Source organism: Mustelus asterias, unplaced genomic scaffold (genome assembly GCF_964213995.1).
Source record: "Mustelus asterias unplaced genomic scaffold, sMusAst1.hap1.1 HAP1_SCAFFOLD_1178, whole genome shotgun sequence".
Taxonomy (NCBI): Eukaryota; Metazoa; Chordata; class Chondrichthyes; order Carcharhiniformes; family Triakidae; genus Mustelus; species Mustelus asterias.
Window position 1 is genome coordinate 76190 of NW_027591123.1, and position 18281 is coordinate 94470.

Below are 18281 nucleotides of genomic sequence, written 5' to 3' on the forward strand. Positions count from 1 at the left end.
CCACACCCAATCACTGTAACACTCTCTGATATACCCCACACCCCCTCACTGTAACACTCTCTGATATACCCCACACCCCCTCACTGTAACACTCTCTGATATAGCCCACACCCCCTCACTGTACCGCTCTCTGATATACCCCACACCCCCTCACTGTAACACTCTCTGATATACCCCACATCCCCTCAATGTAACACTCTCTGATATACCCCTCACCCCCTCACTGTAACACTCTCTGATATACCCCACACCCCCTCACTGTAACACTCTCTGATATACCCCACACCCCCTCACTGTAACACTCTCTGATATACCCCACACCCCCTCACTGTAACACTCTCTGATATACCCCACACCCCCTCACTGTAACACTCTCTGATATACCCCACACCCCCTCACTGTAACACTCTCTGATATACCCCACACCCCCTCACTGTAACACTCTCTGATATACCCCACACCCCCTCACTGTAACACTCTCTGATATACCCCTCACCCCCTCACTGTAACACTCTCTGATATACCCCACACCCCCTCACTGTAACACTCTCTGATATACCCCACACCCCCTCACTGTAACACTCTCTGATATACCCCACACCCCCTCACTGTAACACTCTCTGATATACCCCTCACCCCCTCACTGTAACACTTTCTGAAATACCCCACACCCCCTCACTGTAACACTCTCTGATAAACCCCACACTCCCTCACTGTAACATTCTCTGATATACCCCACACCCCCTCACTGTAACACTCTCTGATATACCCCACACCCCCTCACTGTAACACTCTCTGATATACCCCACACCCCCTCACTGTAACACTCTCTGATATACCCCACACCCCCTCACTGTAACACTCTCTGATATACCCCACACCCCCTCACTGTAACACTCTCTGATATACCCCACACCCCCTCACTGTAACACTCGCTGATATACCCCACACCCCCTCACTGTAACACTCTCTGATATACTCAACACCCCCTCACTGTAACACTCTCTGATATACCCCACACCCCCTCACTGTAACACTCTCTGATATACCCCACACCCCCTCACTGTAACACTCTCTGATATACCCCACACCCCCTCACTGTAACACTCCCTGATATACCCCGCACCCCCTTACTGTGACACTCTCTGATATACCCCACACCCCCTCACTGTAACACTCGCTGATACACCCCACACCCCCTCACTGTAACACTGGTATACCCCACACACCCTCACTGTAACACTCTCTGATATACCCCACACCCCCTCACTGTAACACTCTCTGATATACTCAACACCCCCTCACTGTAACACTCTCTGATATACCCCACACCCCTCACTGTAACACTCTCTGATATACCCCACACCCCCTCACTGTAACACTCTCTGATATACTCAACACCCCCTCACTGTAACACTCTCTGATATATCCCACACCCCCCTCACTGTAACACTCTCTGATATACCCCACACCCCCCTCACTGTAACACTCTCTGACAAACCCCACACCCCCTCACTGTAACACTCTCTGACATACCCCCACACCCCCTCACTGTAACACTCTCTGATATACCCCACAGTCCCTCACTGTAACACTCTCTGATATAGCCCACACCCCCCCCACTGTAACACTCTCTGATATACCCCACACCCCCTCACTGTAACACTCTCTGATATACTCAACACTCCCTCACTGTAACACTCCCTGATATACCCCACACCCCCTCACTGTGACACTCTCTGATATACCCCACACCCCCCTCACTGTAACACTCTCTGACAAACCCCACACCCCCTCACTGTAACACTCTCTGATATACCCCCACACCCCCTCACTGTAACACTCTCTGATATACCCCACACCCCCTCACTGTAACACTCTCTGATATACTCAACACTCCCTCACTGTAACACTCTCTGATATACCCCACACCCCCTCACTGTAACACTCTCTGATATACCCCACACCCCCGTCACTGTAACACTCTCTGATATACCCCCCACACTCCCTCACTGTAACACTCTCTGATATACCCCTCACCCCCTCACTGTAACACTCTCTGATATAGCCCACACACCCCCACTGTAACACTCTCTGATATAGCCCACACCCCCTCACTGTAACACTCTCTGATATACCCCACACCCCCTCACTGTAACACTCTCTGATATACCCCACACCCCCTCACTGGAACACTCTCTGATATACCCCACACCCCCTCACTGTAACACTCTCTGATATACCCCACACCCCCTCACTGTAACACTCTCTGATATACCCCACACCCCCTCACTGTAACACTCTCTGATATACCCCACATCCCCTCACTGTAACACTCTCTGATATACCCCACACCCCCTCACTGTAACACTCTCTGATTTACCCCACACCCCCTCACTGTAACACTCTCTGATACACCCCACACCCCCTCACTGTAACACTCTCTGATATACCCCACACCCCCTCACTGTAACACTCTCTGATTTACCCCACACCCCCTCACTGTAACACTCTCTGATATACCCCACACCCCCTCACTGTAACACTCTCTGATTTACCCCACACCCCCTCACTGTAACACTCTCTGATACACCCCACACCCCCTCACTGTAACACTCTCTGATATACCCCTCACCCCCTCACTGTAACACTCTCTGATATACCCCAGACCCCCTCACTGTAACACTCTCTGATATACCCCACATCCCCTCACTGTAACACTCTCTGATATACCCCACACCCCCTCACTGTAACACTCTCTGATATACCCCACACCCCCTCACTGTAACACTCTCTGATATACCCCACACACCCTCACTGTAACACTCTCTGATATACCCCACACCCCCTCACTGGAATGCTCTCTGATATACCCCACACCCCCTCACTGAAACACTCTCTGATATACCCCACACCCCCTCACTGGAACACTCTCTGATATACCCCACACACCCTCACTGTAACACTCTCTGATATACCCCACACCCCCGTCACTGTAACACTCTCTGATATACCCCACACCCCCTCACTGTAACACTCTCTGATATACCCCACACCCCCTCCCCATGTAACACCCTCTGATATACCCCACACCCCCTCACTGTAACACTCTCTGATATACCCCACACCCCCTCACTGTAACACCCTCTGATATACCCCACACCCCCTCAGTGTAACACTCTCTGATATACCCCACACCCCCTCACTGTAACACTCTCTGATATACCCCACACCCCCTCACTGTAACACTCTCTGATAAACCCCACACCCCCTCACTGTAACACTCTCTGATAAACCCCACACCCCCTCACTGTAACACTCTCTGATATACCCCCACACCCCCTCACTGTAACACTCTCTGATATACCCCACACCCCCTCACTGTAACACTCTCTGATAAACCCCACACCCCCTCACTGTAACACTCTCTGATATACCCCCTCACCCCCTCACTGTAACACTCTCTGATATACCCCACACCCCCTCACTGTAACACTCTCTGATATACCCCACACCCCCTCACTGTAACACCCTCTGATATACCCCACACCCCCTCAGTGTAACACTCTCTGATATACCCCACACCCCCTCACTGTAACACTCTCTGATATACCCCACACCCCCTCACTGTAACACTCTCTGATATACCCCACATCCCCTCACTGTAACACTCTCTGACAAACCCCACACCCCCTCACTGTAACACACTCTGATATACCCCACACCCCCCTCACTGTAACACTCTCTAATATACCCCACACCCCCTCACTGGAACACTCTCTGATATACCCCACACCCCCTCACTGTAACACTCTCTGATATACCCCACACCCCCTCATTGTAACACTCTCTGATATACCCCACACCCCCTCACTGGAACACTCTCTGATATACCCCACACCCCCGTCACTGTAACACTCTCTGATATACCCCACACCCCCTCACTGTAACACTCTCTGATATACCCCACACCCCCTCACTGTAACACCCTCTGATATACCCCACACCCCCTCACTGTAACACTCTCTGATATACCCCACACCCCCTCAGTGTAACACTCTCTGCTATACCCCACACCCCCTCACTGTAACACTCTCTGATATACCCCACACCCCCTCACTGTTACACTCTCTGATGTACCCCACACCCCCTCACTGTAACACTCTCTGATATACCCCACACCCCCTCACTGTAACACTCTCTGATATACCCCACACCCCCTCACTGTAACACTCTCTGATATACCCCACACCCCCTTACTGTAACACTCTCTGATATACCCCACACTCCCTCACTGTAACACTCTCTGATATACCCCACACCCCCTCACTGTAACACTCTCTGATATACCCCACACCCCCTCACTGTAACACTCTCTGATATACCCCACACCCCCTCACTGTAACGCTCCCTGATATACCCCACACCCCCTCACTGTAACACTCTCTGATATACCCCACACCCCACTCACTGTAACACTCTCTGATATACCCCACACCCCCTCACTGTAACACTCTCTGATATACCCCACACCCCCTCACTGTAACACTCTCTGATATACCCCACACCCCCTCACTGTAACACTCTCTGATATACCCCACACCCCACTCACTGTAACACTCTCTGATATACCCCACACCCCCTCACTGTAACACTCTCTGATATACCCCACACCCCCTCACTGTAACACTCTCTGATCTACCCCACACCCCCTCACTGTAACACTCTCTGATATACCCCACACTCCCTCACTGTAACACTCTCTGATATACCCCACTCATTGTAACACTCTCTGATATACCCCACACCCCCTCACTGTAACACTCTCTGATATACCCCACACCCCCTCACTGTAACACTCTCTGATATACCCCACACCCCCTCAATGTAACACTCTCTGATATACCCCACACCCCCTCACTGTAACACTCTCTGATATAACCCACACCCCCTTTCTGTAACACTCTCTGATATACCCCACACCCCCTCACTGTAACACTCTCTGATATACCCCACACCCCCTTACTGTAACACTCTGTGATATACCCCACACCCCACTCACTGTAACACTCTCTGATATACCCCACACCCCCTCACTGTAACACTCTCTGATATACCCCACACCCCCTCACTGTAACACTCTCTGATATACCCCACACCCCCTCACTGTAACACTCTCTGATATACCCCACACCCCCTCAATGTAACACTCTCTGATATACCCCACACCCCCTCACTGTAACACTCTCTGATATACCCCACACCCCCTTCCTGTAACACTCTCTGATATACCCCACACCCCCTCACTGTAACACTCTCTGATATACCCCACACCCCCTCACTGTAACACTCTCTGATATACCCCACACCCGGTCCTCTCTGTCCCGGACTCCCTCGTGGATTCGGAGAACTCTCTCTAATCCTCTCTTGAACCTTTCTCCCCCAAGGAGAACACTCATGGCTTCTCCGATCCCTCCATGCTTTGGAAATACTTCATCCTTTATCCAAAGTGCTTGTAAACTTTCCCCGCTCCCACCAATGGTTTTCACGTTCTTCCCAAACTGTGGATCACGAGGACATTCGGCAATCGAGCAGCAGAGACAGGAACAATGTCTCAGACAGGGCAATGGTCTGTTCATGGTGGCACGATGAATTCTCACCTCTGCTTCCAACTGTAGATCTCACCCCAGTTTCCTCCGCATGATCGATACCAACGGGACATTCCGTGAGGACATTCCACTCGACGCCAGTGCCTATCTCGCTTACAGCCCAAAGGATACCGTCTCGGTGAGTGTAGAGGGAGCTTTACTCTGTATCTAACCCCGTGCTGTACCTGTCCTGGGAGTGTTTGATGGGGGACAGTGTAGAGGGAGCTTTACTCTGTATCTAGCCCCGTGCTGTACCTGTCCTGGGAGTGTTTGATGGGGGACAGTGTAGAGGGAGCTTTACTCTGTATCTAACCCCGTGCTGTACCTGTCCTGGGAGTGTTTGATGGGGGACAGTGTAGAGGGAGCTTTACTCTGTATCTAACCCCGTGCTGTACCTGTCCTGGGAGTGTTTGATGGGGGACAGTGTAGAGGGAGCTTTACTCTGTATCTAACCCCATGCTGTACCTGTCCTGGGAGTGTTTGATGGGGACAGTGTAGAGGGAGCTGTACTCTGTATCTAACCCCGTGCTGCATATGTCCTGGGAGTGTTTGATGGGGGACAGTGTAGAGGGAGCTTTACTCTGTATCTAACCCCGTGCTGTACCTGTCCTGGGAGTGTTTGATGGGGACAGTGTAGCTTTACTCTGTATCTAACCCCGTGCTGTACCTGTTCTGGGAGTGTTTGATGGGGGACAGTGTAGAGGGAGCTTTACTCTGTATCTAACCCCATGCTGTACCTGTCCTGGGAGTGTTTGATGGGGGACAGTAGAGAGGGAGCTTTACTCTGTATCTAACCCCGTGCTGTACCTGTCCTGGGAGTGTTTGATGGGGACAGTGTAGAGGGAGCTTTACTCTGTATCTAACCCCGTGCTGTACCTGTCCTGGGAGTGTTTGATGGGGGACAGTAGAGAGGGAGCTTTACTCTGTATCTAACCCCGTGCTGTACCTGTCCTGGGAGTGTTTGATGGGGGACAGTGGAGAGGGAGCTTTACTCTGTATCTAACCCCGTGCTGTACCTGTCCTGGGAGTGTTTGATGGGGGGACAGTGTAGAGGGAGCTTTACTCTGTATCTAACCCCGTGCTGTACCTGTCCTGGGAGTGTTTGATGGGGGACAGTGGAGAGGGAGCTTTACTCTGTATCTAACCCCGTGCTGTACCTGTCCTGGGAGTGTTTGATGGGGGACAGTGCAGAGGGAGATTTAGTCTGTATCTAACCCCGTGATATTCTCTTCACTCAGATCGACGATGAAACGTTTGAATACTCACCGTTTGTATGTGATTTTGCCTCTGTCTGTTGCAGGGAGGATTAATCTACGCTCACTATGGAACTGCTGAGGACTTCGATAGACTGCGCAGGATGAGGATCGGAGTGCAAAATAACATCGTGATTGTCCGAGTTGGAAAAATCAGCTTTGGCGAGAAGGTTGGTGCTTCCAAATTAAATTCAGTAAATTTGAACATAGAACGTAGCACAGTGGGTTAGCACTGCTGCCTCACAGCGCCAGGGACCCGGGTTCGATTCCCGGCTTGGGTGACTGTCTGTGTGGAGTCTACACATTCTCCCCGTGTCTGCGTGGGTTTCCTCCGGGTGCTCCGGTTTCCTCCCACAGTCCTAAGATGTGCAGGTTAGGTGGATTGGCCATGCTAAATTGCCCCTTAGTGTCCAAAGATGTACAGGTTAGGTGGATTGGCCATGCTAAATTGCCCCTTAGTGTCCAAAGATGTGCAGGTTAGGTGGATTGGCCGTGCTAAATTGTCCCTTAGTGTCCAAAGATGTGTAGGTTAGGTGGATTGGCCATGCTAAATTGTCCCTTAGTGTCCAAAGATGTGTAGGTTAGGTGGATTGGCCATGCTAAATTGTCCCTTAGTGTCCAAAGATGTGCAGGTTAGGTGGATTGGCCATGCTAAATTGCCCCTTAGTGTCCAAAGATGTTCAGGTTAGGTGGATTGGCCATGCTAAATTGCCCCTTAGTGTCCAAAGATGTGCAGGTTAGGGGGATTGGCCATGCTAAATTGCCCCTTAGTGTCCAAAGATGTGTAGGTTTTGGTGGATTGGCCATGCTAAATTGCCCCTTAGTGCCCAAAGATGTGCAGGTTAGGTGGATTGGCCATGCTAAATTGCCCCTTAGTGCCCAAAGATGTGCAGGTTAGGTGGATTGGCCATGCTAAATTGTCCCTTAGTGTCCAAAGATGTGCGGGTTCGGTGGATTGGCCATGCTAAATTGCCCCTTAGTGTCCAAAGATGTGCAGGTTAGGTGGATTGGCCATGCTAAATTGCCCCTTAGTGTCCCAGGATGCGTAATTTAGAGGGATGAACAAAGTAAATATGTGGACTTCTGGGGATCGGGGCTGGGTGGGATTGTGGTCGGTGCAGACTCAATGGGCCGAATGGCTTCCTTCTGCGCTGTAGGGATTCCATGATTGCTTTGCTGGGCAGATTTCTTTTTTTTTTATTAGTCACAAGTTAGGCTAACATTAACACTGCAATGAAGTTACTGTGAAAATCCCCTAGTCGCCCCACACTCCGGCGCCTGTTCGGGTAACACTGAGGGAGAATTTAGCACGGCCAATGCACCCTAACCAGCACGTCTTTCAGACTGTGGGAGGAAACCGGAGCACCCGGAGGAAACCCACGCAGACACGGGGGGAGAATGTGCAGACTCCACACCGGAGAGTGACCCAAGCCGGGAATCGAACCCGGGTCCCTGGTGCTGTGAGGCAGCAGTGCTGACCCACTGTGCCACCGTGCCGCCCTATTTGCTGTTTGAAGGAATCCAGTTGATGTGTCGATAGTTTGAGTTGTGTTGATTTCAAAAAGGAGGAGGTATTGGGGTTCTTGAGAAACGTTAAGGTAGACAAGTCCCCAGGGCCTGATGGGATATACCCCAGAATACTGAGAGAGTCAAGGGAGGAAATTGCTGGGGCCTTGAGAGAAATCTCTGTATCCTCACTGGCAACAGGGGAGGTCCCAGAGGATTGGAGAATAGCCAATGTTGTTCCTTTGTTTAAGAAGGTTAGCAAGGACAATCCAGGTAATTACAGGCCGGTGAGCCTTACAGCAGTGGTAGGGAAATTATTGGAGAGGATTCTTCGAGACAGGATTTACTCCCACTTGGAAATAAGAGAATGTATTCGTGAGAGGCAACATGGTTTTGTGAAGGGGAGGTCGTGTCTCATTTATTTGATCAAGTTTTTTGAGGAAGTGACGAAGATGATTGATGAGGGTAGGGCAGTGGATGTTGTCTACATGGACTTCAGTAAGGCCTTTGACAAGGTCTCTCATGGCAGACCGGTGCAGAAGGTGAAGTCGCACGGGGTCAGAGTGAGGTGGCAAGGTGGATACAGAACTGGCTCGGTCAAAGAAGACAGAGGGTAGCAGTGGGAAGCGTTTCTGAATGGAGGGCTGTGACAAGTGGCGTTCCTCAGGGATCAGTGCTGGGACCTTTAGTGTTTCTAATATATATATAAATGATTTGGAGGAAAATGTAACTGGATTGATTAGTAAGTTTGCGGACGACACAAAGGTTGGTGGATTTGCGGATACAATGAGGATACAGCAGGATATAGATCGGTTGGAGACTTGGGCGGAGAGATGGCAGATGGAGTTTAATCCGGACAAATGTGAGGTAACGGATTTTGGAAGGTCTAATACAGATAGGAAATATACAGTAAATGGCAGAACTCTAAAGAGTATTGATAGGCAGAGGGATCTGGGTGTACAGGTGACTGAAAGGGGCAACGCAGGTGGAGAAGGTAGTCAAGAAGGCAGACGGCACGCTTGCCTTCATCGGCCGGGGCACTGAGTTTAAAAATTGGCAAGTCATGTTGCAGCCGGGACCTTTGCTGTTTGTAATATATCCAAATGATTTGGAGGAAAATGTAACTGGCTTGATGAGTAAGTTCGCGGACGACACAAAGGTTGGGGGGATTGCGGATAGCGATGAGGGACCAAATGTTGATGTTGAGGGGTTCATTGTTCTGTTTGCCTCTTCCAGGTGGCCTTTGCTGAGCAACATGGGGCAATTGGTGTCCTCATCTACCCGGATCCCTACGACATTCCGCAGTTTCCCAGGGGCCTTGGCATGAACAGTTACACCACCATATCCGGACATGTGAGTTGATGAATCCCTGTATCCCCCGGGAAATTGTGCCTCAGTCACACCTGTACTGGAGTAACTCCATTCCATACTTGCCAGATGCACCAGGATAACACCAGGCGTGAAAGTGGCAACGCAGGGTGGAGAAGGTAGTCAAGAAGGCAGACGGCACGCTCGCCTTCATCGGCCGGGGCGTTGAGTTTAAAAATTGGCAAGTCACGTTGACGCTTTATAGAACCTTAGTGAGGCCGCACTTGGAATGTAGTGTTCAATTCTGGTCGCCGCACTACCAGAAGGATGTGGAGGCTTTGGAGAGGGTACAGAAAAGATTTACCAGGATGTTGCCCTGGGGTATGGAGGGCATCAGCTATGAGGAGAGGTTGGAGAAACTCGGTTTGTTCTCACTGGAACGACGGAGGTTGAGGGGGGCGACCTGATAGAAGTCTACAAGATTATGAGAGGCATGGACAGAGTGGAGAGTCAGAAGCTTTTTCCCCCAGGGTGGAAGAGTCAATTACTCGGGGGCATGGGTTTAAGGTGCGAGGGGCAAGGTTTAAAGGAGATGTACGAGGCAAGTTTTTTTACACAGAGGGTGGTGGGTGCCTGGAACTCGCTGCCGGGGGAGGGAGTGGAAGCGGATACAATAGTGATTTTTAAGGGGCGTCTTGACAAGTACATGAACAGGATGGGAATAGAGGGATACGGTCCCCGGAAGGGTTGGGGGTTTTAGTTCAGTCGGGGCAGCATGGTCGGTGCAGGCTTGGAGGGGCCGAAGGGCCTGTTCCTGTGCTGTAATTTTCTTTGTTCTTTGTTCTAAATTGCCACTCAATGTCCAAAGATGTGTAGGTTAGGTGGATTGGCCATGCTAAATTGCCCCTTAGTGTCCCAAGCGTGGCTCACACTCTGTTCCACCTCTTGTCTCCCTCTCTCCACGACAGGTACATCGGGGAACGGGTGACCCATTCACTCCCGGCTTCCCATCATTCAACCAAACACAGTTTCCTCCAATCAACTCCTCTGCTTTGCCCCGGATTGTAGCACTGCCAATCAGTGCCTCCGTTGCTCACAACCTCATGGGGTAAGAAATTCACAGGAGGTCCCCAGACGGGGGGGGGGGGCAGGGGGGCGGGGGGGGGAGGGGGTGTCAGTATTTACAGGGAGGGTCCCCGGGGGAGAGTGTGTCAGTATTTACAGGGGGTCCCCGGGGGGGGGAGTGTGTCAGTATTTACAGGGAGTCCCCGGGGGGAGAGTGTGTCAGTATTTACAGGGGGTCCCCGGGGGGAGAGTGTGTCAGTATTTACAGGGGGTCCCCGGGGGGGGGAGTGTGTCAGTATTTACGGGGGTCCCCGGGGGGAGAGTGTGTCAGTATTTACAGGGGCTCCCCGGGGGGAGAGTGTGTCAGTATTTACAGGGGGATCCCCGGGGGAGAGTGTGTCAGTATTTACAGGGGGGGCCCCGGGGGGAGAGTGTGTCAGTATTTACAGGGGGGTCCCCGGGGGAGAGTGTGTCAGTATTTACAGGGGGTCCCCGGGAGAGTGTGTCAGTATTTACAGAGGGTCCCCGGGGGGAGTGGGTCAGTATTTACAGGGGGGTCCCCGGGAGAGTGTGTCAGTATTTACAGGGGGTCCCCGGGGGGAGTGGGTCAGTATTTACAGGGGGGGTCCCCCGGGGGGAGTGTGTCAGTATTTACAGGGGGTCCCCGGGGGGGAGTGTGTCAGTATTTACAGGGGGATCCCCGGGGGAGAGTGTGTCAGTATTTACAGGGGGTCCCCGGGGGGAGTGTGTCAGTATTTACAGGGGGTCCCCGGGGGGGAGAGTGTGTCAGTATTTACAGAGGGATCCCCGGGGCGGAGAGTGTGTCAGTATTTACAGGGGGATCCCCGGGGGAGAGTGTGTCAGTATTTACAGGGGGTCCCCGGGGGGGAGAGTGTGTCAGTATTTACAGAGGGATCCCCGGGGCGGAGAGTGTGTCAGTATTTACAGGGGGGTCCCCGGGGGAGAGTGTGTCAGTATTTACAGGGGGTCCCCGGGGAGAGTGCGTCAGTATTTACAGGGGGATCCCCGGGGGGAGAGTGTGTCAGTATTTACAGGGGGATCCCCGGGGGGAGTGTGTGTCAGTATTTACAGGGGGGGGTTCCCGGGGGAGAGTGTGTCAGTATTTACAGGGGGATCCCCGGGGAGAGTGTGTCAGTATTTACAGGGGTTCCCGGGGGGAGAGTGTGTCAGTATTTACAGGGGGGGTCCCCGGGGAGAGTGTGTCAGTATTTACAGGGGGATCCCCGGGGAGAGTGTGTCAGTATTTACAGGGGGATCCCCGGGGAGAGTGTGTCAGTATTTACAGGGGGTCCCCCGGGGGAGAGTGTGTCAGTATTTACAGGGGGGTTCCCGGGGGAGAGTGTGTCAGTATTTACAGGGGGTCCCCCGGGGGAGAGTGTGTCAGTATTTACAGGGGGTCCCCCGGGGGAGAATGTGTCAGTATTTATAGGGGGTCCCCGGGAGAGAGTGTGTCAGTATTTACAGGGGGGTCCCCGGGGGAGAGTGTGTCAGTATTTACAGGGGGGGTCCCGGGGGGAGAGTGTGTCGCTATTTACAGGGGGTTCCCGGGGAGGAGTGTGTCAGTATTTACAGGGGGGGTCCCACGGGGAGAGTGTGTCAGTATTTACAGCGGGGTCCCCGGGGGGAGAGTGTGTCAGTATTTACAGGGGGATCCCCGGGGGGGAGTGTGTAAGTATTTACAGGGGGATCCCCGGGGGGGAGTGTGTCAGTATTTACTGGGGGGGGTCCCCGGGGGAGAGTGTGTCAGTATTTACTGGGGGGGGTCCCCGGGGGAGAGTGTGTCAGTATTTACAGCGGGACCCCGTGGGGAGAGTGTGTCAGTATTTACAGGGGGAGTCCCCAGGGGGAGAGTGTGTCACTATTTACAGGGCGTCTCTGTGGGGGGGGGGGGGGAGGGTACCCCCAAGGTGTATTGTCCAGGTGACGGCCTCCACAGAGGAAGTGCCCGGGAGCGCTGGAGGAGGTGGAATGCCCCCACACCCTTGCGCGCACGGCCCGGCTCCCAGTCAGACACCCGATTCAGGAAAGGAGGGGGAAATCTAATCTCCGGCTGCCATTCTTTCTCCCTCTCGATGTTACAGCAAGGTGAGCGGGAACGAGGTTCCTCAGGAATGGCAAGGGAGTCTTTCGTCCGTCACCTACAGACTAGGCCCCGGATTCCGGGACTCTGAAGACCGGCTGCAACTGGGCGTCACCAACAGCATGGTTTCCACGGTGATCAGCAATGTCTTTGGTTCCATTGAAGGGTTCACGGAACCCGGTGAGTGTGGGTGGTGGGGCGGTGGGGGGGGCGGCGGGAGGGGGGCACCTCGGGGTGATTGGCCCCTTGGACATATTGGTCAAAGCTATCATTTTCCCACACGCTCTCTCTCTCCTCCCCCTCCCCCCATCTCCCCCAACATTCTCCCCTCCGTACACACCCCCCCCCCCCCCCCCCCCATTAACACAGTATCGTAGAATCCCAACAGTGCAGAAATAGGCCACTCGGGCAATCGAGCCTGCACCGACCACAATCCCACCCAGGCCCTATCCCCATAACCCCACACATTTACCCTGCTCGTCCCCCTGACCCTCGGGTCAATTTAGCATGGCCAATCCACCCAACCCGCACATCTTTGGACACTAAGGGGCAATTTAGCATGGCCAATCCACCTAACCCGCACATCTTTGGACACTAAGGGGCAATTTAGCATGGCCAATCCACCTAACCCGCACATCTTTGGACACTAAGGGGCAATTTAGCATGGCCAATCCATCTAACCTGCACATCTTTGGACACTAAGGGGCAATTTAGCACGGCCAATCCACCTAACCTGCACATCTTTGGACACTAAGGGGCACTTTAGCACAGCCAATCCACCTAACCCGCACATCTTTGGGCACTAAGGGACAATTTAGCATGGCTAATCCACCTAACCCGCACATCTTTGGACACTAAGGGACAATTTAGCATGGCCAATCCCCCTAACCTGCACATCTTTGGACACTAAGGGACAATTTAGCATGGCCAATCCCCCTAACCTGCACATCTTTGGACACTAAGGGACAATTTAGCATGGCCAATCCACCTAACCTGCACATCTTTGGACAATAAGGGACAATTTAGCACGGCCAATCCACCTAACCTACACATCTTTGGACACTAAGGGGCAATTTAGCACGGCCAATCCACCTAACCTGCACATCTTTGGACACTAAGGGGCACTTTAGCACAGCCAATCCACCTAACCCGCACATCTTTGGGCAATAAGGGACAATTTAGCATGGCCAATCCACCTAACCCGCACATCTTTGGACACTAAGGGGCAATTTAGCACGGCCAATCCACCTAACCTGCACATCTTTGGACACTAAGGGGCACTTTAGCACAGCCAATCCACCTAACCCGCACATCTTTGGGCAATAAGGGACAATTTAGCACAGCTAATCCACCTAACCCGCACATCTTTGGACACTAAGGGACAATTTAGCATGGCCAATCCATCTAACCTGCACATCTTTGGACTGTGGGAGGAAACCGGAGCACCCGGAGGAAACCCACGCTGACACGGGGAGAATGTGTAGACTCCACACAGACAGTGACCCGAGCCGGGAATCGAACCCAGGTCCCTGGCGCTGTGAGGCAGCAGCGCTAACCCACTGTGCCGCCCTGTCACCACCCTGTTCCCTCTTGTGCAACCTGTACCAGCTCCGATTCACCTATCAGTGTGCACACTGGCCTTCCCTACCCGACTTCAAACCTTCCCATCCTCATTTCCAATTCGCTTCACCAGCCTCACCCCTCTCCTGCCTCTGATTTGATTTGATTTATTATTGTCACATGTATTGGGATACAGTGAAAAGTATTGTTTCTTGCGCGCTATACAGACAAAGCATACCGTTCATAGAGTACATAGGGGAGAAGGATTTGATTTATTATTGTCACATGTATTGGGATGCAATGAAAAGTATTGTTTCTTGCGCGCTATACAGACAAAGCATACCGTTCATAGAGAAGGAAAGGAGAGGGTGCAGAATGTAGTGTTACAGTCATAGCTAGGGTGTAGAGAAAGATCAACTTAATGCGAGGTAGGTCCATTCAAAAGTCTGACGGCAGCAGGGAAGAAGCTGTTCTTGAGTCGGTTGGTACGTGACCTCAGACTTTTGTATCTTTTTCCCGATGGAAGAAGGTGGAAGAGAGAATGTCCGGGGTGTGTGGGGGTCCTTGATTATGCCGGCTGCTTTTCCCCGAGGCAGCGGGAAGTGTAGACAGAGTCAATGGATGGGAGGCTGGGTTTGCGTGATGGATTGGGCTACATTCACGACCCTTTGTAGTTCCTTGCGGTCTTGGGCAGAGCAGGAGCCCCAGACCGAGCTGTGATACAACCAGAAAGAATGCTTTCTATGGGGCATCTGTAAAAGTTGGTGAGAGTTGTAGCTGACATGCCAAATTTCCTTAGTCTTCTGAGAAAGTAGAGGCGTTGGTGGGGCTTCCTTAACTATAGTGTCGGCATGGGGGGGACCAGGACAGGTTGTTGGTGATCTGGACACCTAAAAACTTGAAGCTCTCGACCCTTTCTACTGCGTCCCCGTTGATGTAGACTGGGGCATGTTCTCCTTTACGCTTCCTGAAGTCGATGACAATCTCCTTCGTTTTGTTGACATTGAGGGAGAGATTATTGTCTGGAATATCGTAGAGCCTACACAGTCCTCCAAGATTTCTCTTACGGCCTGCTGTGCTCCCGCACCTCACCCACACCCATCTCCCCCCGATTCCCTTCGCTCCGCCATTGGGCGCCGTGCCTTTAACTGCCTGGAGGAACCCGAAGGTCTGGAATTCCCTCCCTTCACCTCTCCCCACTTCTCCCTCTCTTCCTCCTTCAAGACACTCCTTAAACTATCCGCATAGACGCAGCTTTTGCTACTCTGTCCTTAATATCTGCTTCTATGTGTCGGATTCAGATTTCCATTGTAAAAACTCATTTCAGTTAAAAGCATCATATAGATGCTGTACCTGTCCTGGGAGTGTTTGATGGGGGACAGTGTAGAGGGAGCTTTACTCTGTATCTAACCCCGTGCTGTACCTGTCCTTGGAGTGTTTGATGGGGGACAGTGTAGAGGGAGCTTTACTCTGTATCTAACTCCGTGCTGTACCTGTCCTGGGAGTGTTTGATGGGGGACAGTGTAGAGGGAGCTTCACTCTGTATTTAACCCCGTGCTGTACCTGTCCTGGGAGTGTTTGATGGGGGACTGTGTAGAGGGAGCTTTACTCTGTATCTAACCCCGTGCTGTACCTGTCCTGGGAGTGTTTGATGGGGGACAGTGTAGAGGGAGCTTTACTCTGTATCTAACCCCGTGCTGTACTTGTCCTGGGAGTGTTTGATGGGGGACAGTGTAGAGGGAGCTTTACTCTGTATCTAACCCCGTGCTGTACCTGTCCTGGGAGTGTTTGATGGGGGACAGTGTAGAGGGAGCTTTACTCTGTATCTAACCCCGTGCTGTACCTATCCTGGGAGTGTTTGATGGGGACAGTGTAGAGGGAGCTTTACTCTGTATCTAACCCCGTGCTGTACCTGTCCTGGGAGTGTTTGATGGGGACAGTGCAGAGGGAGCTTTACTCTGTATCTAACCCCGTGCTGTACCTGTCCTGGGAGTGTTTGATGGGGGACTGTTAGAGGGAGCTTTACTCTGTATCTAACCCCGTGCTGTACCTGTCCTGGGAGTGTTTGATGGGGACAGTGTAGAGGGAGCTTTACTCTGTATCTAACCCCGTGCTGTACCTGTCCTGGGAGTGTTTGATGGGGGACAGTGTAGAGGGAGCTTTACTCTGTATCTAACCCCGTGCTGTACCTGTCCTGGGAGTGTTTGATGGGGGACAGTGTAGAGGGAGCTTTACTCTGTATCTAACCCCGTGCTGTACCTGTCCTGGGAGTGTTTGATGGGGGGACAGTGTAGAGGGAGCTTTACCCTGTATCTAACCCCGTGCTGTACCTGTCCTGGGAGTGTTTGATGGGGGACAGTGTAGAGGGAGCTTTACTCTATATCTAACCGTGGACAGCGTCTCGCTCTGCGTAACGCTGTGATGTTTTCTCTTTCTCCTTTGTAGATCGATATATCATCTTCGGAGCCCAGCGAGATGCCTGGAGCGAGGGGGCCGCCAAGTCGGGTGTGGGAACTGCCATTCTCTTGGAGCTAGCCCATGCGTTTTCCAAAATGGTGGAAAATGGTAAGCATTCTGCCGGGAATGGTGTCACCTGCCTCCTGCACTCCGAGCCAGACCATTCAGCCCATCTGCTCCGTGCTAGCCCCACGCCGATCTCCTCCTCTTTCCCTACCCTCCTCCTCCTTCCCCTCTCCGACTAATATTTAGCCTCCCCTCAGAATGTCGTCTTCCTATTCGCCACGCTCCCGCTGGTGGGGGGGAAGGGCGGGGTGTTCCACTCTCTGCCGTTAGCCAATCCAGGGCGCCGGCTGATCGCCCACAAGGGGCGTCGCGCCCCGTATCGCCGTCGCTCCCCGCCGCGCCCGCAGTCTCGCAGGTCACTTGGTCGCGACGGCGCGGGACCGAGCGATTGCCGTTATCCCCGGGCGGGGCAGAGGGGCGTCTAACTAGGCCCCGGCTGACCTGTCACCTCCCCCCGCTCCCCGGGGCCCTCCCACCAGCCCCCGGCGCCGTCCTCCATGTGCTTCCAGTTCCAGTCCCCTGGAGTATCCCTGATTCCCGCCTCTCTGCAGTCGGCGGCCATGTTTTTCCATGCCGGGTTTGGTGGCGGGGGGGGCTGGATTTGTGGGCCCTAAGCTCCGGAATTCCCTCCCTAATCTCTGAAATTCCCTTCCTAAAACCTCTTTGGCCCTCCTTAACGCCGTTCCTTAAAGCCTCTTCCCCTCCACCGGCCCCCCGACCCTAACATAATCCCCTGTGTGCAGTTCAGGGCCTACCTGGATTAGGCTCCTCTGAGGCACTTTGGTCAGTTTGGAGGGGCTACGTCAGCGCAGACTGTCAGTGTTACCATGGGTCCCTGACGCTGTGAGAACAGCGGTTCCAACCAATGTGCCACCATGCCAGCCAGATGGGCAATAAACGCTGGCCAGCCAGCGATGCCCATGTCCCACGGATGAATAAAAAAATTTGAATGCTAAAGTCTACGGCGGGGGGGTCGAGGGGGGCAGAGTAACGGGATTAGTCTTGGTCTGGAGGATTTAATCGCAGATGAACCAAGTGGCGTATCAGTCACGTTGCCCAGTTAAGGAAGTAGACCGAACTTATTAGAGAACTGTCCTTTCAGTCCCAGGACTAATCTCCGCAGAGTCATAGCTCGATAGCTGGCTCCACTGTCAATTACAACCAGGAGAACTTTGCTCTTTGACCTTTGACTCTCACTGTCAAAGCTTTGTTAATTCTTGCCTTTTCCTGGCGCAGTTTCAGTGGCTCAGTAAGCACATTGTCGATTGAGACTTGACTAGGCAGTACTGTCCACTCCAAGAGAGAAGCTTCCGGTTC

At 52.7% G+C, this 18281-nt stretch overlaps 1 protein-coding gene across 1 annotated transcript in view; it reads left to right on the plus strand.

Moving 5' to 3' along the window:
- Positions 1-18281, plus strand: part of LOC144487983 (transferrin receptor protein 2-like) — an 89729-nt gene that overhangs the window by 55502 nt on the left and 15946 nt on the right. The window contains 6 exon segments of the mRNA XM_078206014.1: positions 5679-5787; positions 6949-7071; positions 9644-9760; positions 10684-10823; positions 12883-13061; positions 16887-17006. Coding sequence (XP_078062140.1) covers positions 5679-5787; positions 6949-7071; positions 9644-9760; positions 10684-10823; positions 12883-13061; positions 16887-17006 — 788 coding nt within the window.